The 24,871-nt window shown below is 38.6% G+C and overlaps 1 protein-coding gene across 1 annotated transcript in view; it reads left to right on the top strand.

The window, feature by feature from the left end:
* Positions 1 to 23,146, top strand: part of GLRA2 (glycine receptor alpha 2) — a 221,914-nt gene extending 198,768 nt beyond the window's left edge. Inside the window, 1 exon segment of the mRNA XM_033201540.1 lies at positions 22,765 to 23,146. Within this exon segment, the coding sequence (XP_033057431.1) occupies positions 22,765 to 23,043 (279 nt within the window). The 3' untranslated portion in view covers positions 23,044 to 23,146.
* The last annotated feature ends 1,725 nt before the right edge of the window (positions 23,147 to 24,871 follow it).

Genomic DNA, 24,871 nt, shown 5'->3' with positions numbered 1-24,871 from the left:
TGACCAGCCCATACTCACATGCCACCTGAGTATTATGATGCCCATGACCCAGTGGGCTCATCACTCTGTGACCTGCCTTTAGAGTTCAAGCTGTGTCATCCTCAGCTGGACACACCATCTGCCCAATTATACAGCACACAGCTGGGGAAAAAGAAAGAGACATCAGGCCAGGCATGGTGGCTCACACCTGTAATCCCAGTACTTTGGGAGGCCAAGGTAGGTGGATGACCTAAAGTCAGGAGTTTGAGACCAGTCTGACCAACATGGAGAAACCCCGCCTCTACTAAAAATACAAAATTAGCCGGGCATGGTGGCTCACGCCTGTAATCCCAACTAACTCAGGAGGCCGAGGCAGGAGAATCACTTGAACCCAGGAGGCAGAGGTTGCGGTGAGCTGAGATCACACCATTGCACTCTAGCCTGGGCAACAAGAGAGAAACTCTGTCTCCACAAAAAAAAAAGAGAGAGAGAGAGACAGCAACTCAGGAGTTAAGTCCATTTTCTATGAAAATATATCTTCTTAGAACCATATCATGTTTTTCTTTTCGCTTCTGATTATAACTACTGTATTGATATCTTTGAAAAGGAAAGGGAGAGCTGGGCTCAGTGGTACATACCTGTAATCCCAGCTACTTGAGAGGCTGAGATGGGAGGATCACGTAGGCAGGAGTTCAAGGTTGCAGTGAGCTATGATCACGGCACTGCCCTGCAGCCTGGATAACAGAGCAAGACCCTGTCTCTTAAAAAAGGAGTGGGGAAGGCTACAGACTCCCCATCATGTGCCAAATACTGTGTTACATACCTTCATCACACTTTCTTAACTAGAAACTCAGTTGGTCAACAATTAGAGCAACAGATACTGGCATTATTTTCCCATAGTGACCAATCTGTCTTCTGTGTTTACTTCAATCAATCTTCCCTTTGGGCCTATAGACAAATTTTCTCTCTGAAATATTAAATCTGGTAACTGTAATAATGAAGCAGAGAAAAGGGGAACTCTTGGAAATGCACTACAGGTACTCCACCAAACAAACTCTCATTTTATCCATAATTTTCCATTTTCTTTTCGGCAAGAGTTATGTATAAGAAGCTATAAGCGTCAGTGAACAAACAAATGGTTGCAGGGAAAGCATAAGGGAGCTAGGGCACAGATGATCTGCAAAGCTAAATCATAAGCCAGAATAATGGAGCATAGACTGTGTTTCTCGTTCACTCTGCTGCTTTGATCTGCAGTTCAATGCTCTACCTCTGAGCTATACCCCCTCCTTACTCTGCTGCTTTGAATGTCCTTGAGAGAAGCAATAGGAAATTGCCTCCTGATGGTTTACAGTGTTCACCTGCTTCAGTAACTGCTAATTTTAAAACAGAATCTACAGTCCATATTCATTAAAGAAGAGCTAGCTTACCAACATCATTCAAATTCAGGAGCTAAGATTGGCCAGAGAAAGCAGGTTTATAGTTTTTCACCTGGAGAAACACATTTGTTCTGCAGCTGTGGAAAGCAATGACGTGATGGCCCACAGACGTCTCTCTCCTCAGGACATGCCTCACTGCCCCTCTGCTAGAAACCTCCTAACACTTCTCCAAGTCACACCTGGGCGATTTCATCATGAACCTAACCTGTCTAAGTTGGTAGGAAGACATCGAGGGCCAGACCAAATATAGATCTGATCCTAGTGATTGAGTTCTCAGTTCTTGAGTTTACTGAGCCCCCTGCAGAAACAAACAACTCAACAAACTTCCACTCCAAACAGCAGTGACTTTCATCCCTCTGGGCTACTTCCAGCAGAAATTGAGCAGCAGCAGGGAAGACGGGAAAGAAAGTAGTGGCTATCTGGAAGGTTGATATCATTGCTAAGCCTCTAGGCTATCAAAACAATATAATAAAGACAGGCCTCTGTGAACACCATGTGTCAGCCTCTAAAAGGACATACATTCAGTGCCTATTTCTTTACATAATGTGAGGTTACATGTTACCATATTAGGAGTTTTCTTATTCTATATTCTATATTTTAGATATTCTGTATTAGAGTCATCTTCAAATTATAACAGCAGCAAAGGACTTGTTGCCTAATTAAACCCTTAAAAATGATGACATAAAATATGTAAGTCAAAGATAATTGAAAGAGGAAAATATACCTGAACTGAACTGTTGTTACGGTTGATTATATTAGAACAGGGTTTCTCAAAACTGAACTAGAAACTTCTGAGAGATTATGGAGGGCCATAGCAGGACATAGCTTATCAAATACATCTTTCCTGAACTTGGGTCGGCACCTTCAATGTGGTTTATCCTCTTAGACTTCTTAACTTAGCAGTTTTTACACACAGTGACTCCATAAATAGAAGATATATAAATTTTCACCTAGTCCCGTAACCCATTCGACATCTCCAACAAATGGTTGAATACTTGACTATTTCTAGCAATGGTGAGTTCATTACCTTCCAAGGTGGTATGTTCCATGTTCAGTCACAGAGTTGTTAAAAGTTCATCCGCATATAGAGTTGAATTCTGTCTCCCTGTAATATCAACCAATAGTCTCTGATTAGTTTCCTTGGAGCCATTAATACAAATACAAGTGAACTCAAAAGAGCCCTTCAATCTTTTGAAAATACTTGTCATATCAGCCAGGCTTATCTCTTCTCAAGGCCAGCCTTTGTTGTTCCTTCTGTTCTTCCTCATGTGTTGTTACTTTCAGGAACATTCACCACCCTGGGAGGGTTCCCTTGCCTCCAACCTTACTCTCAATCTGTCCTGTTTGTATCTCATAATCCTATCCCTTTTTCTATCCAGTGACCCAGGGACAACTGTTTATAAATTGGGATATCGATGAGATTCTCTCTTTCAAGAATTCAAACAGAGGTTCTGATACCCTAATTAGATGATAGTGAGGACTTGAGCTGAACAGTTTCCCATAGAGTTGAGGCTGGTGTGGCCTGACTGGAACATGCATGATTATGGGAACCTGGTAAGAGAAGAGCAGAAATAGGAGAGAGTATGAGCCCTGAGAAATTGAGAACAATCTCACTTCCTGACTTGCTCATTGGAGCTCCCAGGCTAGATAGCCCTGTGTATACCATCATGCTAACATTTATTGAGCATACATTATATACCAAGCATGTAAGCTTTTAATGTACATTATTTCTCTGAATCCTCTCAAAAAACCCTGTAAGGAAGGAGATAACATCTCCATTTTACTACAAAGAGACTGAGGCATGTAGTAAGTGACTTACCCAGTTCCCACAATGGTTAGTGGCAGAGCCAAGATTTGAAACCAGAGTTTTGGCTCCAGAGCCCAGGCTTCTCACCTTTACAGGGCATTGCTTCCCTATCCTTGGAAACTTATGAGATTATCTTACAATAATTTTCTTATAGTAATTCCTTAAAGACAGTCCCATTTATTTAAGCTACCATGAGTGAGTTTCTGTCCTTTGTCACAAATCTTCCGCAATTAAGATGCCAGATGGTTAAAAGATACCAACTAATGACCAAATGGCAGACGTAGTGCATTTTGTCATGTTATCATAGAAAAAAACAAATGCCATCTAACTTTCCTTCAATTGCCTTGGCATAACATTACCTTTTCCATAGTATCTGGTGGTCTGTTCCTTTGCCAGAGCAGATATCACATTATATTATAGTAATTTGTCGATATCAGGGTTTCCCAACCTTAGCACTGTTGAGATTTGAGGCTAGATAATTCATGCTTTGTGGTGGGAGCTGTCTTGTGCATACGCAGGATGTTCAGCAGTATCCTGGCCTCTATCCACTAGATGCCAGTAAAACACCTTCTCCCAGTTGTGACAACTAAAAATGTCTCCAGACATTTCCAAATATCCCCTAGGGGGTAAAATTGACCCTAGTTGAGAATCACTGGTCTACATGTTCTAGATCCCCTCCACTAATCACACACTGACTTCAAGTGCAGGATTCTGTCTTCTTTATCTTTGTTTCTGTCCAATGCTTGGTACATTAAGATCATCACTCTTAATTGAAAAAAACAAAAACAAAAACAAAAAAACTATAGTTACTTGCATTAAAATGGTGTTTTGTAGTTAAAAGTCTGGAGTACCTGTATACCTGTATCCATCTGGATATAGTCATGAAGATAAAGACATAAAAGTAGTACCAAAATCAAGGGTTTAATATAGAAATTAGGCTTTATATGAATGTGGGGGAGTAACTGGGGAGATTAAGGTCTAAAAGGTTATAGTCAAAGGATGGGACTTAACATGAAGTTCTGAGTAGAAAACCAAGAAAAGTCTGTGAAGTCACCAGGTCTAGGCACCAAAGTAAGATCATAAAGTGGGAGTCCACAGAAAGGTCTAGCCACTGTGTCTAACAAAGCAGCCTCTTCTGACCCCAGTGATTCCCAAAAAACAGCCTCTGCTTCCTTTCTACCTTCCAGATCTTCCAAGTTTCTCTTACTGAAAAATCCTAATCTGCAGCCAATCCAGAAGAGAATTCTGGGAAATGTAGTTCTTCCCAGCCTTAGGTAGATGCCTAAGGAGTGGTGGTGCCAGATAAACAACGATAATCCCATACAATAACCACTTTGGCACCAAGTGTGTGAATATATAGAGAGAGAGACGTTGACGCACGATAAAGATCTAGAGAATTTGGCAGTCAGGATCATCCAAGTTAGTAAACAAGCAAATGCTTGATGTGATTTGTCAATGATGGTATTATTATTGTTTTGAGTTTAGTAGTGGGTTCATCGTCTAATCACCTGACCCCTCCAGTCTCAACATTCACTTTGCACCTGAACAGATGGCAAATGATATTAATAATCAAACAGCTCATACTCCGGATGGAAGATGTTCACCTTCGTGCTTCTTAGAATTTTGTGTGTCTTTTGAGCACTCTAGCTAGAGCAGAATTGACAGAAACTGCTAGGAAAGAATTTCCATATTCAAGGCATTGCTTCTTTTATGAGGAACTGAAATATCACAGCCATGTTATCAATTTCTAAACTACTCTCTAAGGCTACAGATGACATTAAATGAAAACATTTCTGCTTGACAGATTTTGAACAGAAAGCCAAACAATTATTTTTAAACAATTACTTCTAGTCCATTTAAAATGTGGTGCTGTAGGTGAGGTATGATCCAAAGAAGAGTGAAATATATTTCACTATAGAAAATTCAATTCAAAATATACATTGAGAAAACATAGACTTCAGAGTTTGCATGGCTCACAAAGCGTAAAATGTTTACTCTCCAGCCCTTTACAGAAAATGCTTGCTGACCCCTGGCTAGAGGGAGAACAGCAGGAGTTAAGGTCTGAGAGGTAAAGGGTATGTTATAAGGACTTATGAGAAGAGAGCTAAAGATGACCTGATTTCACTGGAAAGTTAACAGGATCCCTTTAGCTGCTATGTTGAGAATAGACATTGTTGGGAGGACAGGTCTAGAAGCCAGCAGACCATGTAGATGACTACTGCAATAATTCTGGTGGGAATTATCCTGATGAGCCACCAAGGGGTGGCTCAGACCAGCATGCAGTGTTGGAGATGGCAAGAAGTTATTAGATTCTGGTTTGAAGCTTGAGCTGATTCTATTTCCTGATACTAGATATGTTGCATAGCCCCACATAGGTGTAGGGGAGGCTAGAAAATTCAGACTTTCCACATACACATTTATGACCAGCCAAAACAGGGGTTCTCAAGTAGCGTTGATCTACTCATCCAGGAGACACTTGGCAAGGTCTAGAGACATTTTTGGTGTCACAGTTCAGGGGCGGGGTGCTACTGGCATCTAGTGGGTAAAGGCCATGTATGCTGCTAAACATCCTGAAATTCAAAGCTCAGTTCCCAAGAACAAATAATTATCTAGCCCCAAGTGTCAATATTCCTACAGGTAAGCAACCTTGAACTAAAGAAAGATCCACCACTATGAGAAGAAATGAAGAATGGGTTTTGGTGGTAACTAGGAGTTGTACAGCCCAACTCAACTCCCTATGCCGCCACCCCAGACATTTACAGGCTGTGGCAACATCAATTCCAAGATTTCTGCTCATACCACAACTGAGTTCTGTTTGTTCTCCCCTGCCCATACATTTTCCCCATTACTGGGGGTGAAGTCTGTCATGAATAAGAGGCCCTACTGGCATTTTTTAATGCAGAGGCTTGTAAAAATAACATGTGTGATCAAGGCAATGAAGGTGATTTTGTATAATGATAGCTAAATGGTACACAGCACCACAGTGTAGGTATTAATTTGTTTTAAGAGATTTATGAAGAGAATATTCCATTAATTAGAATTTTAAGACTTAAAAATGGATGTTTGGTAATTACTATAGATATACAGGGATTTTGCTTTCCTTGCTAAATCCAAATGAATAGAATATGAGTTCAAATACCCTAACATTATACAAATACTCCTTAGTCTTTTGCTATGGGTGTTAACTGATAAGATCGAATTTATTTGGTAAAATATTTGAATGTATCTAATACATAGTGAATTTTCATTTAACTAGCTTTATTATTTTGAATTGTAAACAGACACATAAATAAAAAAAAGTCTTTATGTTCTAAAATGTTTGTCTATTCCATTTATTTTCCTTGTAAAGAAGTACGTTCTTTCTTATAAGATTCTTAATAGGGTGAATCTACTTTTCACACTATGTGGCTGCTCACGAGCTTAATACTTGGCCAAAATATGGACACTGTCTCAAAAACAGAATACCTCAGTTATTGAGCGACATTATTAAGCTTTAGGTTTGCCCTAATTTTATATAAATCCAGTATGCAAAAATAAGCCATATGATAAATAAGCAAGGAAATGACTTTTCAAGTTACAAAATACTTTTTCATATTACCACTCATTTACACCTTTATTTATACATATATACATTCAATGTAGGAAGATTCAGTCAAGTATTATTCTAGGTACTGGGGATATCAAAATATGCCAGAATGGGCCCCTGCACTTGAAAGTTACATGAAAGAGGCAGACATGTAAATAGCTGAATTTAACATGATGCAGTAGGTTCCATTACGGAGACATGTACTACAGGAGGTAAGGAAGAACCCATGGCTCAGTCTCAGGGGTCAAGAAAAAGCATTCTGAATGGAATAATGGCAGAGTAGAATCTTAAAAGACATGAAGGAGTTTACCAGGTAAAAAGAGGTGAGGATTATTCTACATAAAGGGAAGCAGTTTATAGTCAAAGGTCATGTAATGCTATGAGAGAAGTAGGTGTAAGGCAGGACATGGGGGTCCTTGAATGTCACACAAAGGAGCTTGGGAGTGGTCATTAAGGAGATGAGAAACTGTTGAAAAGTATTAAGTCTTGAAATGGAAGCAACGGCCCAATGGCATCTATTCCACTAAAGTAGAAAGCAGGGATAGCTCCATAATCTATGCAGCACAGTGCAAAATTAAAATGTAGGTCTCTTGTTTAAAAATTATTATGAATGTCAAAATGGCTATAGCAGAGCATTAAGCAAGCACAGGACCCTTCTAAGCACTGGGCATTGTGTGACTGTATAGTGTGCACACTCACCAAGCTGACCCTGTCAGAAGGTCTCAGGGCAGGGGTAGAAAGAAGACAATAAAACCCTTATTTGCACGTGTCTACTCCCTGGTTGGGAAGAAAAATCTTAAATATATCAACCAGCTAGAGATTGGTCTCAAGGCAACATACTAGCCAGCATTATAGTCCCATACCCACAAATTCAGAAAATGGCCAAATGTCCTATCTCTTCATTTTAAAGACGAGGAATTTGAAGAGAAAAAAAAAAAAAAAAAATTGAGGGACTGTCCCAACTCACGCATCTAGGTTATAGTAAAGATGTGAATTCAACCAAAGCCTTTCAGATTCTAGCCCAGTGATTTCCTCTGTTCCTCTGCAATATCCAGGCTATTTAAAGTGAGTGGAACAGGATGGAAGTTCTTTGAGGGAAAAGATTGAGCCAGAGGCTGCAGAAAGGACTACAATTGGTAAAGAGAGAGAGTTATCTGCCAGGAAACAACTGCTGTCCTCTCCCTTCCCCCAGGGAGCACGACTTTTCTGTGGCCTTACTTAGAATTAAGAGGATCACTCCAAACACAATTATTGAGTAATGATTAGGAATCAGGCAATGTACTAGAGAATAGGGCTACAGAGTTAATTTTGACATGCTTCCCAGGAGCTCACCCTCTGGTGAGCAAAGATAATAGTGGAAATCAGCTACCAAAACCCAGAGTCCTTGGGCACCTATCCTTTAATATGAATGGGAAGCAATGTTAAAGAAAATAATAAAAAGAAAAATGGAAATTAATACCTAAAACCAACAGGTAACTAAAACGTCTTTTTCAGAATAGGAGAATCATGGATGATTTGCACATCACCTTGTATGTCTCAGCAGTGTTACCGCCAATACCTTCACCAACTCTGGAGACTTCAGGCTAAACTGAACCCCAATAAACCTTTGTACATATCTCAAAAATATGCCTCCTATTATACTCTATTTCGTTATTTATGCCCCTTCAAAAAAGCAACAACAAATCTGAGGTGACCAAAGTTTAGAAGTAGATGTTAATTATGTGCTTCCAGAGCCAAGTCCAGTGCCTGCCCTATAATAGGAGCTGCTTTATTCAACATTACTGCTGATGGTCAATAAATTGAATGGATTGACAGATGAGGTCAGTGTAACTGTGGGCACCCTCCAAGTGGAGGACTTGGGTACAGAGAGAAGCTTTCAGTGCATCAAGGTGAGAGAAGCAGGGTCAGTCACATCCAAGAGATACTTCTGCCATTTCACTCTTCTTTTATCCTTCTGCCAATTTCTTCACTTAAGAAAGTCAAAAAAAAAAAAAAAAAGTAGCTATCAAGTCCTTTACCTGGGCTTAATTCTTATATATACTCCTACACACAGTTTTACCTCTCACTGATCATTTTAAATTGAAATAAGTAAACTACTTTATAGGACACAGGCTCACTTTTCTAACCAGTCAGGTTTTGATTGTATTCATTCACAATCCTTACCTATGTATAAGCCTGCTCTAATATTTATTTGTAGAGACCATCTTTCTAAGTTTATGTCATAGAGTTGTATATAGTTATGAGTACATTCAACTCTGTGGAATGCATATATTATAGAAAAGGTTAAGTATTAATCACTTTATATGGAGTACATCATGAATTAGGTGAGCTTGGATTTACTAGCAACTGGAAGATCCTTCTGTAAAGTAAAAAAAAAATTCATCAGTCAATAAACAAGGATTTATCAAGAATCTTTTGAGCATGCATTAGACTACTCAGTTATGAATCCAATTTCAAAGAAATCATCCACTGATTTATTGCTTTTATATGGTTCAGATACTTATTTTGAAAGAAAGCATACTTGTGTTTGGTTTTATAACAGAAAGAGATAGGGTGATGAGTAAAGGTGATTCTCTGAAATGGTACCCCTGAGAAAGTCATCAGGTATGACATTGGTTCCTGCTGATGTATCATTACTGAGATGAAGTCAAGATGTTTATTTTTCAAGCAGAAGTTACATTCTCTATCAATACGACATTACATTATGGTGCTGCTAGTTCTTCAGGGATATGATTCCTACAGTAGGGTGGATATTGGAGCCTTAGGCAGTGATGCCATATCTCAGGTGACTAAGAGAAGATACAGGCAGCTCACTGCACAGAGAGCCACTAGCCAGTTTACCTAGCATGGCTTACAGAGCAGTTTTCACCAACACTGTACTTAGATTGGCATTTTTAGTCCTACTTTTAAATTTGAAAAGCCAACCAGTGTCAATCAGGAACACATCCAATCCCATATATTTGTAATATTTATCTTACTTTATGCCAGGAATTCTAGGTTTATATAACTAGCTATTGAAAGTGTAATATTTGGCACAATGATGACTCAAGTAGCCTATTCCAGTTACACTGTGCTGACTAAACCACCTCAAACTTATTGGCACAAAACAACCATCTTACTATGCTCAGGAATTTGTAAAAGGCAGAGTAGGGATGACTTGTCTCTACTACATGATGTCTGACATATTAGCTCAGATGATTTAAAGACACATGGTTACTTGACAGCTAGGAGTTAGTATGCAGACTTGTTTGTTCACACGTCTGGTGCCTAGGCTAGGAAAACTCTAAGACTAAGACTGCTCATTAGAGTGCCTACACATAGCCTTTCCATGTGGCTTGACTTCCTCACAGCATGGCAGCCTCAGGGTAGTTGGATTTTTTCATATGGTGTCCCAAGACTCCAGGCCCAAGTGTACCAGTGAACAGGGCAGAGCTGCATTGCCTTTTATGAACTAACATTGGAAGTCATACAGTATCATCTTCACTTCATTCTAATACTTACAAACAAACACAAGCCTGTCCAGATTCAAAGGGAGGGGACATAGACCCCTAACTCTCAGTAGGAGGAGCTTCAAAGTCACAATGAAGAAACCAGGTGAACGGGATATATTGTTGTGGCCATCTTTGACAAATACATTTTGCCACAGTCCACCCTCTTCCCTCACAATTCACATCCCTCCCACATGCAAAACATGTTCACTCCCTTTTCCAAGACCACCAATATTAATGCACACCTACAGGAATAGTAAAACAGAAAGCTGTTTGTTTTTGTTATTGGTGTTTTATTTTCTTTTCTGGGTAAGGGGGAATAATTACCTATAAAACTTCAATGGGTGAAACATTGATTACAGGTATTGAACTAAAATGTAGCTCTCCTGAAGAACAGGAGAAGATACTTTCAAACTCTTCATCCAATAAGGGATCAATATCAAAATATACAAGGGGCTCAAACAACTAACAGCAAAACCAAATAATCCAATTTAAAAATGGAAAAAGTATCTGAATAGACATTTCTCAAAGAAGACACACAATGACCAATAGGTATATGAAAGAATGCTCAACATCACTAGTCATCAGAGAAAAGCAAATCAAAATCACAATAAGATATCTCACCCCAGTTAGAATGGCTATTATCAAAAAGACAAAAAATAACAAATGCTAGCAAAAGTGCAGAAGAAAGGGAACTCTTATATACTGTTGGTGGCAATGTATATTAATACAGCCATTATGGAAAACAGTATAGCTCAAAAAGCTAAAAATAGAACTACCATATATCCAGCAATCCCAATACTGGGTCTATATCCAACGGAAAGGAAAACAGTATGTTAAAGAGATAGCGGCACTCCCATATTTACTGCAGCACTATTTACAAAAGACAAGACATAAAATCAACATACATATCCATCAACAGATAAATGGATAAAGAAAATGTAGTATTCATACATAATGGAGTACTATTCAGTCTTAAAAAATCAATCCTGTCATTCATAGCAACATGGATGAGTCGGGAGGACATTATGTTAAGGGAAGTAAGTCAGGCAGAAAAAGAGAAATACTAAAATTTCTCACTCATTTTTGGGAGCTAAAAAAGTAGATCTCGTAGAGGTAGAGGGCAGAATAGTGGTTACTAGAGGAAGAGAAGGGTAGAAAGGAGTGAGGAATAGGAGAGTTTGATTAACAGATACAAAAGTACAGCTACATAAGAAGAACTAGTTTTAGTATTCTATAACACTACAGTAAACAATAACTTATTGTATTTTTTTCAAAGAGCTAGAAGAGAGGATTTTGAATGTTATCAACACAACAAAGTGATTAAGTTTTTGAGGTGATTTATATACTAATTAACTTGATTTGATCATTACACATTGTACACATGTATCAAAATACCACACTGTACCTCATAAACATGTACAATTATGTGTCCATTAAAATACATTTAAAAATGTAAATATAGCTCAAAACTCAGGATCTCATCATGTAAGTCAAATGAAGCATCTCAGGTTAAGCATTTTGGATACAGTTAAATATGAAAACCTGGGAACTAAAGAGACAAGGTATCTGCTCCACTTACTCAACAGACAATATGGAGATATACAGAGGATAACTGTTATAGACTCTTCCATTCAAAAATAGGGGAACAAGAGGCACATAGCAGTCACTGGTTAATAGGAATTCTGAGACCTAGAAAGGTCCATGTTGGAAGATCCTTGTTTGGGGATATATTCCTTGGTTGTCCTCTCTAGTCTTTGGGTCTGCTCTCTGGACTCTTATTCTGCTATTTGAAACATCTTTCTTTTTCTATAAGAAGGGGCACTTGTTTGCAGCTGAGTAACCTTTTTAGTCTATTTATTGTCTTTAAAAGATTAGGAGTCTAAAGACCTCCTTTCATTTTATATTATATTTGTTGTTTTCAGTCCAAACATACAATTCCTTAAAAACTGTTGCGGGCAGGGCTGGGCATGGTGGCTCATGCCTGTAATTCCAGCATTTTGGGAGACCAAGATGGGAGGATTGCTTGAGTCCAGGAGTTTGAGAACAGCCTGGGCAATACAGTGAGACTCCCATCTCTACAAAAAAATTAGCCAGACGTGGTGGCGCATGACCCGTCCACCTTGGGAGGCTGAGGCAGGAGGATCACTTGAGTCTGGGTAGTCGAGGCTGCACTGAGCCATGATCATGGCACTGCACTTCCAGCCTTGGTGACAGAGTGTGACCCTGTCTCAAAAAAAAAAAAAAAATACTGTTGGGCTTATGTATAAATTTATAATCCACTTCATTAGACAAGAGCTCTACTCACAAATATTTTCAAGATAAACCCCTTTTAGTTAGGAGGATTACGTTTTAGAGATGTATTGCATAGCACGCTGACTACAGTTAATAATAATGTACATTTCAAAATTGCTAATAGATTTTAAATGTTCTCACCACAAAAAAAGATTAGTATGTGAAGTAATGGATATGTTAATTACCTTGAGTTAATCATTCCACAACAAAACACTACATTATACTCCATAAATATATACAATTATTATTTGTCAATTATAAGCCCTTGTTATCTTAGGCTCCCTGTGAGTATGCTGTGTGGCCCAGCACCCTTAGTATTCATAGAAGCTTATTGTTTAGAGGAGAGAATCTATAAGGCATGTTCTTATGATCCTTATAAGACCTATTGTCTGTCTGAAAGAGCTTATAAGGTGCTGCTTTAGATATTTCTCAGGTTTTAACAAAGAATCTTACAGTCCCACCCTGTATATGGTTTTTCCCCTCAGGCCTGTTCTGATTTGAGGACCCTTTGAAGGCAGAAAAGACTGATTCTGGATCCTTTACATTTCCTCCAACTTCTACTTGGATACTTAATAGCCTGTTCTTCAGTGCTTCGTCCTCTCTCAGTTTGGTATCAGCAGCTAAAAGCCAAGCAGTAACCTTAGTGCTCTATCTGGAAATCTCCTTAGGTAGATGATGAGGTTTTATGAAGTATATTTTCTATTTTCCATGTTACCACAGGAAACAATGTTGGTAAACTTTTCCCCATCCTCCATCTTTCAACAGCAATTGCCTTTCTTTCCTCCCAGCCTTCCAACAACCTCCTTGAGGTCCTTCCAGCTTCGGTCTGCTGCTGGTCCCAAAAGATAAAGCCACAACATTTCACTTTTTGATACAGCATCAATTATCTGTGTAGCTCCCTATTACTGCATAATAAATCATCCAACATCTTAGTGGCTTAAAACAATAACAAGCAGTTCATTATCTCTCACACTTTCTGTGTGTCAACAATTTGGGAAGATCTCAGTTAGGTAGTTGTGGTTCGGGGTCTCTCCTTTTGGTGCAGTCAGACAGTAGTTGGGGCTGGAATAGCTGGGAGTTGGCCAGGCATCATTCTCTCTTCATGTACTTACAGGGCTTTTCCATGTGATTTCTCCACATGGGCTACTTGAGTTCTTCACAGCATGGTGGTCTCAGGGCAGTCAGACATGGTGGCTCATGGTTCCAAGCACACCAGGATTGGAGCTTCATCACTTTTTATGACCTAGACTTAGAAGTTACTTAGTGTCACTTCCGCCAAATTCTGTTGATTAGGAGCAAGTCACAAGCCCACTGAGATTCAAGTGGAGGGGAAATAGACCCCATGTCTCAATGGAAAGAGTGTCAATGATAATATTGTTAAGAAAAAGCATATGGGATGGGAGATATTGTTGTGGCTATCTTTGGCAAACACAATATAATATAGTCTGTGACTACTATATGACATATGGAAGCATGCAGAGGAGAAAGAAGTGGGAACTGCTTCTCTTCTCTTTGCCTTGCCAACATGCCGCTATGCTATCCACCGACCAGTTTGAGAGGGCCGTGCAGGATGAGTGTAGGGGATCCCACCAGATGACCCAAACCATGGGTACTCCATAAAGCTTTCTTTGGAATACTTAGCTGACATGCAGAATGATACTTATAATTTCATTTTATCCTCAGCATCAGAGCAAAGATTTATTCTGAATCCAAATTATTTACAAGTATTGCCTTATCTGGGTAAAACTTGAAAAGTATTTAAAAGAATAATTTTAACTGTATTGGCTAATGGCTGATTTTAGCATAAGTCACCTTCAGTATTTTTTGTCAAGCAAACAGTTTGGGGTTGAAAAGACTACCAGTCATGCATTAAAATATAACCAAGTGTACGCCTCCAGCTGAGATCTCTCTCTGAGTTAGAGACTGTCCATTGCAATCACTTACCCCATGTACCTATATGAACGTCTCAAGTGCACCTCAATCATATTGTTTTCCCCAAACTTAATGTGATCCTCTTTTGATGTCTTCTTTCTCATTGAATGGCATTAATATCTATCTAGTGCTTTAAGCTGGAGGTTAACCCTGACAATTTCCAATCCATCTCTAAGACCTGTTGATTGCCCCTCTATGTCTCCTGTTGGCACATCGCTCTCCACCTCCACCACCACCCATTAAGTCCAAATCATTATCATCTCTCGTCTGGACCATTGCTGTAGCTTTCTAACTTCCTGGATTCGCTTTTGCCTTCCTCTAGGCAGTCATCCACATGGTAACCAAAGTGATTTATTTCAATATGCTAATCTCGTAATGTCATGCAATTTCCATTAAAAGCCAGCAATGGCTCCCCTTGGTTCTCAAAATAAAGCTCCATCAGACACTGGTTTACAAGGCCCTATATGATGTAGCCCCTGGTTCATTTCTGAAACATTGTCTCACCCCACATTCCCCCTGTATTCCAGCCCTCAATTGCAGCAAACCCTCCTATCTCAGACATTGCCAAACCCTGCCTTCATCTCTTTAATGCCTCTCATTTTTCAGATCTCTAACGAAATATCACTTCCTGGGGGATAAGCTTCTCTCATCTGTCAGATTAGACCAGGACCCCATTTAGTAAGCTCTCATAGCATCTTATAATTTTCCTTCAGAGCCCTTATCATAGTTAGTCATTATGTATTCATGTGATTACTTTATTGTTCCCTTCATCTCAAGGTTGCAAACTCCTTGAAGGCAAGAATCAAATCTATTTTGCTCTCCACTGGCTCCCCAGCACATAGCAGTGCCTGGCATCTCTGCAAGCCTTTTCCAACCACTCAATCTAAAACACTCCCTTCTATACCACTCGCCTATCTTAAGTCTCTTACCTTAACTTTTTTTTTTTTCCAAAGCACCCATTATTATCTGGGTGTGTGTCTTGTGTGTATATGCATTTGTATATGTATATAGATGTGTATATGTATAAATATGTTTGTGTATGTGTGTGTATAATTTGTTTACTTGTTACTGTTTCCCCCTCTAGAATGTAAATTCCAAAAAATTCAGAGACTTTTGTGTTCTTGTTCATTGCTGTAACTCTACCACATACCTGGTACACAATAGGTACTCAATAAATATGTGTTAAAAATATGAGAAATAAGCCAGGCATGGTGGCTCACACCTGTAATCCTAGCACTTTGGGAGGCTGAAACGGGTGCATCACCGGAAGTCAGGAGTTTGAGACCAGCCTGGCCAAAATGGTGAAACCCTGTCTCTACCAAAAATACAAAAATTAGCTGGGCGTGGTGGTGGGCACCTGTAATCCCAGCTACTCGGGAGACTGAAGCAGGAGAATCACTTGAACCCAGGAGGCGGAGGTTGCAATGAAACGAGATCGTACCACTGCACTCCAACCTGGGTGACAAAAGAAAAACTCTATCTCAAAAAAAAAAAAAAAAAGAATGGCAGTTGCTCAAGAAATAAATCCTGGCAGTTCCTTCTTTAAAAATCAGTGATAAAAATATGCTGCACTGAAAAAGTGAGAATGCATTGACATGTTTTTCTTTTGGAAAAATTGCCTTTCACAATCTGCCCAAAATGACACTTTGATAGTTTTAACTCATTTCAGCACACGTCATTAAGCAACAAGGGGCTATATTTGGTTTAGTTTATTTCAACTTTGTTGTTCTGCAAAGCTCAGTCAGATTCTTCATCCATAATCTTGAATGGAAGCCATTTGGGATTTGATAGGGGCAAAAACGTACACAAATCAAACACCAGAGACTTTGGAATTGGTTTTAGAATCAGACAGACCTTGATTTGAATCTCAGCTTCAATATTTATTAGCACTATGACTATAGGAAGCCACATAACTTTTCTTGGCCTCGGTTTCCCCAGGAAATATGTGACTTGAAGGGTCAATTCAGTAATAGGACTGACCATGGTTTTAAGTGAATGGTACAGACTCTTAATAAATGCTATCCATTTATTATTCATGTCTATTCCCAAAGTACCCACGATACAAAGGAGGAAATTGAAGCCCTAAGAGTTGAAGAAAATTTCCCAAGGCCATTCCTCTTATATCCAGGTGACAGAAATTACCAGGTCTGTGATTAAGCATCATTCAACCATCATTTGCTTGGGAGACTTTTTCAGTGAAAACTTACTGTGCCATTGGTCTATATCTCTGTTTTGGTACCAGTACCATGCTGTTTTGGTTACTGTAGCCTTGTAGTATAGTTTGAAGTCAGGTAGCATGATGTCTCCACCTTGTTCTTTTGACTTAGGATTGTCTTGGCAATGTGGGCTCTTTTTTGGTTCCATATGAACTTTAAAGTAGTTTTTTTCCAACAAATGGGATGTAATTAAACTAAAGAGCTTCTGCACAGCAAAAGAAACTACCATCAGAGTGAACAGACAACCTACAGAATGGGAGAAAATTTTTGCAATCTACTTATCTGACAAAGGGCTAATAGCCAGAACCTACAAAGAACTCAAACAAATTTACAAGAAAAAACAACCCCATCAAAAAGTGGGCAAAGGATATGAACAGACACTTCTCAAAAGAAGACATTTATGCAGGCAGCAGACACATGAAAAAAATGCTTGTCATCACTAGCCATCAGAGAAATGCAAATCAAAACCACAATGAGATACCATCTCATACCAGTTAGAATGGCAATCATTAAAAAGTCAGGAAACAACAGGTGCTGGAGAGGATGTGCAGAAATAGGAACACTTCCACTGTTGGTGGGATTGTAAACTAGTTCAACCACTGTGGAAGACAGTGTGGCGATTCCTCAAGGATCTAGAACTAGAAATACCATTTGACCCAGTCATCCCATTACTGGGTATATACCCAAAGGATTATAAGTCATGCTGCTATAAAGACATATGCACACATATGTTTATTGCACCACTATTCACAATAGCAAAGACTTGGAACCAACCCAAATGTCCATCAAAGATAGACTGGATTAAGAAAATGTGGCACACATACACCATGGAATACTATGCAGCCATAAAAAAGGATGAGTTCTTGTCCTTTGTAGGGACATGGATGCAGCTGGAAACCATCATTCTCAGCACTCTGTCACAAGAACAGAAAACCAAACACCACATGTTCTCACTCATAGGTGGGAATTTAACAATGAGATCACTTGGACACAGGAAGGGGAACATCACACACTGGGGCCTATTGGGGGGTGGGGGAAGGGGGGGATAGCATTAGGAGATATGACGAGTTAATGGGTGCAGCACACCAACATGGCACATGTATACATATGTAACAAACCTGCACGTTGTGCACACGTACCCTAGAACATAAAGTATAATAAAAAAAAAAAGAAGAAGAAGAAGAAAACCCACTGTGTTCGGACACATACGTTTTCCTAAGACAGACTGGAGGTCCATTATGTCCTTGCATTGAGTAAGACTCACTACAACCTTCAGTTCCAACTAAGAAATTTCCTGTTCCAACAGAAAGGAGGACCAGTCCAATCAAAAAATCTGGGTGAGAAATGCGATGGAAAGATTGTCCCCATCCCAATATTTAGGAGTCCTTTTACTTCCTCCTATCTCAAGACTAAAAGAAAAATACAAATATAGACTCTGTTAAAATCTTTTCATTTGTAAGTGCCAGGTTCTTTAATTATATTGAAATCATTTGCTTATGACAAACAATTCACTACAATGCAATTCCGGTGAGCTTTAGGTCCAATTTTACATCTAGACAAGAATTATTCTAAACACAGGAATGAGCAAGTTTTACAATAAGTAAAGCTGATGCATAAAATAAATAAAATTAGATAATAAATTCAAGCAAATTGCATAGTGCCATGGCAGTGCTTTATACAGCAGACAGGATTAAGGAGATCTTATCAAAGGGGGATATAAAAATTGCATATATTGTAACCTTGACTGGATGATTCATTTTCTGTGAGAATTTAATCAGTGAATAACAAAAGAGGGTCAGCTAGAAGTGTTTACTGCTCAGTTACTAAAGATGGAAGATGATGGATAATTAACTAATTGAGTTCCTGGATAATCAGAAGAAATGGAGAATATATGCCTAAAATTAAGTCTTTCCTTACTGGAAGGACCTAACTGACTCTACCTGTAAATATGCTCAACTCAGTTGTGGCTACAGATTGTTCTTTATTTTAGTTTCAGTTTATCCATGACTCAAGCTGATTTCATATAGGAATCTTGTCATATTACCGTAACGTTTTATTCTGAACCTGCTAGAAAGGCAATTAGTCATTTATTATAACACAAAACAATTCAAATTGGTTGCAGTTATGTTTTCAGAATCAAAACCATCTCCTTTGATGTGAATACCGTAAAGTTCTATATTTAAAAGGCATTGAATGCATCATAATGGTAAATAAGAAGACCCTTAAACTAGCATTCATACCTCCTACATATAAAAACTTAAATGGATAATTTTTACCCACAACAGTTTTATTTTTGTGGCAGAGAATTTTAAAGAATTGATTAAATTAGCTATAACTATGCTCAGAAGCATAATTTGAAATAGTGTTGAATAAATGAGGAAAGTATTTTCAAGCATAGTGAAAACTCTCTTAAAATTCCCTTTTGTTCATTATTCAGCAAACGTTTATTAAGCCCCCACAGTTTTCATGACGATGTACAATATAATGAGATTCTAACCTGGCATCCTTCTATTCTAGCTCTGTTAGTTAGTTGAATGAGTTAATCTTTTCAGCTGTCCATTCACAGTATGTGATGAAAGACTACAGAAATTAAATGAATGAGTCAGTCTGAAAAGACATGTGGACATGTATATTTAAGTTTCCTTTTGTTTTGTGTGCTAAAAACAGTTTACTACCTACATACCCTTTCTATTTCTTTAGGGGCTTCAGAATTTAAAAGAACATTATCTTACTGAGGCAGTGAACTATATGCTTCATCATGAGTTTCTAAAGGTTTATAGAGGTGAGAACTGTAATTTGCAAGATTCTGCAGATATGCAAAGGAAAAAACAGCACAGTAAATTTGAGCAGATAAGGAGAAAGGTATTTTGAGGGGTTGTTTCTATTTGAATAGTAATTTTAGACTTAGAAATACAGAATAGGTTGTACATTTTAGAGATGGACATCAGAACTCATCTAGACCAGTGGTTTCCAACATTTTACATTAGAGTCACTGGATCTTTAAAAAAAATAGATCCTAAGTTCTCATCCCCAGAGACTGGTTTAGAAGGGGCTGGGAGAGGAGGCAGGCATACATGTATTTGTAAAAGTTCCCCAGCAGCCAAAGCTGAAACCCACAGATCCCAGCTCAGCCTTGACATTTTTGGCATGAGGTCCCTGAGGCTTTGAAAGAATAAGTAGCTTGCCTAAGGTCAACACAGCTTATAAGCCTTGGAGCAGGCACAGAACAGAAATATCCAAATTCCCAGAGCAGATCTCTCTTTACTAAACCAACTGGCATCATTTCTACTTCACACTGGTTGAGATCTAATTACCAATTAGTAGTAGCTGGGAAGTCCAAGACTGCCTATAACAAGTCCCCTCCTCCTAATGACTTGTATGTGCTTCCTTTACTTGCTAAGCACTAAGTAAGTCTTCAGATAGTTCTGAGGACACTGATGACACTGTAATAATTAATCTGGTTATTCCACATTTTGAAAGGCTTCACTTATTTAAAACTTTTGCGTCCATAAAATATATCATTCATATTTTAAGGCAAAGAAAACAGATTTAATATTGAATCTGAGTCCCACTTAAGTCTTCATTATCGAGTTTATATAGCTAAGCACATGGAAGTACTCCGATGTTAGGCTGGATTTTGTTTGCTGACTTCCTTGTATGATAATACCTTTAGTTTGGCCCCTTCTGCCAGATTCTGAAAGCTCCATGCAGATAGAGCCCTTGTCCAACTTCATCAATTGTCTCCCAGCACCTAGTACAATGCCTGTCACAGAGGCAACACTCAACAATTAATGGTTGAATTAAAAATCCTTTATTATATTTTTGTTAAGAAATGAGACAGAGTGCCTTTAGCCAACTTGCGTAGGACAATCCCATATAAATAAAAGTATGGAAAGATGGCTTTATAAAGTAGTAGTTTTACAGTTACTTTTTAAAGAGCTTTGGACGGATTTTTGTGATACATTGGTCTGATTAAAGGTTACAACTAGGCCAAGGCAGGAAAATCACATGAGCCCAGGAGTTTGAGACCAGCCTTAGCAACATAGTGGGACCCCATCTCTACAAGAAGTTAAACAAAAAATTAGCTGGGCATGGTGGCTTACACTTGTAGTCCCAGCTACTCAGGGGTCTGAGCGGGGAGGATCACTTGAACCCAGGATGTCGAGACTGCAGTGAGCCATGATCATGCCAGTCCACCCCAGCCTGAGCAACAGAGTGAGACTCTGTCTCAAAAAATAACAATGATAAAGGTTATAATTAATGTTTTTTATTGGAAGCACTAGGTTCATTCATTAATAAATTCTAGTAATGTATCAAGCAAATGAGGTTTCTGTTTTTCAGCCTGATTTTCCAAGAGATCAAATTTACATGGTGAAGGATGACATGGAATATTTGGCAATTATTCACAATTGCTATCTCTCCAGCTCAAATTCCAAGTCATTGCCAGGTTGCAATGGAATGTTCAGCCATGTTTAGGGCTGGCTTCACCAGAGATACTGTATCACAATGGGCAATGTGGATAAATCAAAAGCCTCAAGGACTCTGTTGAACTCTCCATTTTCAGGCTGCATGTATCTCCCACAAAGGGAGGTGGCACCTGGTTACTACACTAATCTAGCTAAATGAGCCACATAGAAGCAAATCTGTTCTGCCTTCCAGGTTCTGCAGCTGCCCATCTGAGCATGTATCCTATAATCTATTCTACCTATTCTGAAGTCCTTGCACCACTCTTTAAACTGTTACATGCTCTTTCACTCCCCATTTTGCACATAATGAAGTGTAATTAACTGAAATAGCTCTTCTCACCTTCCTTATCTCTCCAGGGATCTGCTGTTGAACTTAAAAAACTCATTTAAGTACACAAGGTACAAATTATCCTTGTTGTACCATCTGAGTTATACTTAGGCTGTCATTCACATTATAAGTCCTTCATTTAGTATACCTTTTATATGTGGCTGAAGACACTACTGACATGCAGTAAGCATTAATGAAATAAAATTAATACCAAGTTTCCTTGTCTTTTGGGAAACATAACCATTATTATTTTCTGGCAGGATAAAGAGTTCAGTGCCTCTGGTGACTCAGAGGAGTTGCATATTATTGTGGAAGGCAGTAATCTAGTTACAGAAGAAGATAATTCAATTGATGGCTGTTTACAGCTAAGTCATTTCAATCCCACCTTTTCAACCCCACCATTTGACCCCCTCCTTTGACCCAAACACAAACCCAGATCCCATACATTTGTCTCTAAGGCTATTTGTCCTTTATACCGAGGAATAAATACAATTTTTCAGGCTTTTATCTAATTTATGTAGAAATAATCAATACAAATATCACTGATATCAGCTAAAATGACACATTTAAATATGGTAGAAATGGTTCACCAGCCAAATAATCAATGTTAAAAATCAACACTGGAAAAATTATTAATGAATATTTAATCTCTGCTATATAAAAGAGATGAACTAGAGGACTGGGGGGGGAACAGGTATATATTTAAGGGGCTCATCTTAGATGTAACATCAACATTAAACCTAATGTTAATGGAGGAATTGCGCTGTGAATGAACAACAATACTATAAGTTCCTTAGGGCCAGGGACACAGCACAGGCTCAGTAAATGTTTTCTGAATGAATGAATGAATGAATGGTCCTCCTGATAGATTTACAGTGCAACATTGGGATTTGGAGAACTGCTTTAAAATCTCTATTCACATCTAGGGATTAATAAACTAGATTTTGGAAAAGTCAGTACTGAATATAATGTAGGTGTTTCTGTTTATTAATTAATTAAAATGACCACAAAGTCATTATTCTTACCCTTAATTTCTCAGTCTGAAAAGTTAATGAACTGTATCCGTTCCATGAATAATTGAGTTGAACTTGAAAGAGAACTCCCTATTCCAAAAGCCTCCCACACCACCAGTTAATTGTGATTTATCCTTTTACTTCTAAAGAATTTTAAGCATCTTCCATCTAACTTGACTGACAACCAATCTGTGCTTCCTCTGTCTTTATTCTGTCAGGAAGAAGACGTTACTCGTGAAAGTCGTTTTAATTTTAGTGGCTATGGAATGGGTCACTGCCTCCAAGTGAAGGATGGAACAGCTGTCAAGGCCACACCTGCCAACCCGCTCCCACAACCCCCAAAAGATGCAGATGCCATCAAGAAGAAGTTTGTGGACCGGGCAAAAAGGATTGACACGATATCTCGAGCTGCCTTCCCACTGGCCTTCCTCATTTTCAACATCTTTTACTGGATCACATACAAAATCATTCGGCATGAAGATGTCCACAAGAAATAGATGTGCCCTACAGACCCTGGGACCGTATTGCCTCAGTGTTGTGCTTGTAAATACACAGTGAAATTGTCTTTATAACACTTTGACAGAGGAGAAGGTTGAGGGAGGGGGGAGGGAGGGTCATGGGGGTGGGTTTCCTGGCACCTACAAGAAAAAAAGACAAGTTATATGGGTGATGAAGAAAACTGTACAAAATTGAGGGGTTGCAGAATCACGGGAACGTTAATTCCCTTCCATAGTCTTTAGCATTGTTCTTTCAGTCAGACATGATATGTGCATCAATAAGACACGACATGCGGGGTCAAGTTCTCAAGGGCTGTTTGCCTTTTGGTCCTTTTGGTTTGGTTGGCTTTGACTAATTCTGGTACTGAAAAGTTAGCTATACACACACACACACACACACACACACACACACACACACAAACACACACTTCAAAAATGCTTACCCATCTGACCATAGTGACTAGCCTATAGTGAGTCGAGGACCAAACTTTTTCAGGAAAATGCTGCCTCGTTTTTAAAACAAGCCTCCTAAGCTATGTTCTTTACAATGTCTGTAATTAGTGTTTCACTTGAGAAATCCTTTTGTGGGTCGTAAATTATTTCTACTTATCCAGTAAATAACAATGACAAAATAAACACCAATGACAGAAAAATTTCTACTTACTGTCCACATAGGTGTGCATTTTAAATATTTTTCTTTCCAAGATAAAATTTTGAAAGTTAAATTGTGCATTGTGTAATCAATTTGATAGTGTACCCTCTTAATAAATGCCCACTTTATTTTATATCCAAGTTAGTGCACTATATATATATATATTTTTGCTTTGGCTATATTTACATGTGACTTTAATTGCCCAACTGTGACTAGCCATTGCAGCTACTCAGCTACAGTATTTATGGAGATGGTGTGTCCTGAACAGTGTAGCTCAGGTCAGCTTGAACTTTCCATTTCTGCTCTCATTGTAGGTGTAACTACTAGTCCTAATGTCAACTGATCCATGATTTCTACTGTCAATATAAGTGAACATTGTTTTAAATATCCTTAACTAACTTAAAGAATTTTAAAATTGTACTGTGATTTTCATAACCCGTTGCCTTTTTGGTACCAGAGCTACGTGGTTTGAATTCTGGCTACATGTTTTAAGTAAGAAAAAAAAAAAAAGACGTATTTTTGCTTACTCAGATAAAAGACAACCTGTAAAAATATAAGGAAATAATTAAATTTTACATGTGCTGTACAAGGGGTTATTTTAAAAAGCATTTGTTCAATTTCAATAAAGCTAAGTGTGCCACAAACTTCTCTTTTCATTTTCAATTTTGAATTAAAATGTAGATATTTAAGTTTTTATTTGAAAATTTTTATTATTATACTTTAAGTTCTGGGATACATGTGCAGAACGTGGTTTGTTACATAGGTATACACGTGCCATGGTGGTTTTCTGCACCCATCAACACATCAACGACACTAGGTATTTCTCCTAATGCTATCCCTCCCCTAGCCCCCGACCCCCTGACAGGTCCTGGTGTGTAATGTTCCCCGCCCTGTGTCCATGTATTCCCATTGTTCAACTCCCACTTGTAAGTGAGAACATGCGGTGTTTGGTTTTCTGTTCCTGTGTTAGTTTGCTGAGAATGATGGTTTCCAGCTTCATCCATGTCCCTGCAAAGGACATGAACACATACTTTTTTTATGGCTGCATAGTACTCCATGGTGTATATGTGCCACATTCTCTTTATCCAGTCTATCATTGATGGGCATTTGGGTTAGTTCCAAGTCTTGGCTATTGTAAATAGTGCTGCAATAAACACATGTGTGCATGTATCTTTA

The sequence above is a fragment of the Trachypithecus francoisi genome, unplaced genomic scaffold (assembly GCF_009764315.1).
Source record: "Trachypithecus francoisi isolate TF-2019V2 unplaced genomic scaffold, Tfra_2.0 Lachesis_group6, whole genome shotgun sequence".
Taxonomy (NCBI): Eukaryota; Metazoa; Chordata; class Mammalia; order Primates; family Cercopithecidae; genus Trachypithecus; species Trachypithecus francoisi.
Note: the sequence above shows the minus strand (reverse complement) of the source record. Positions and strands in the feature narration are given on the sequence as shown.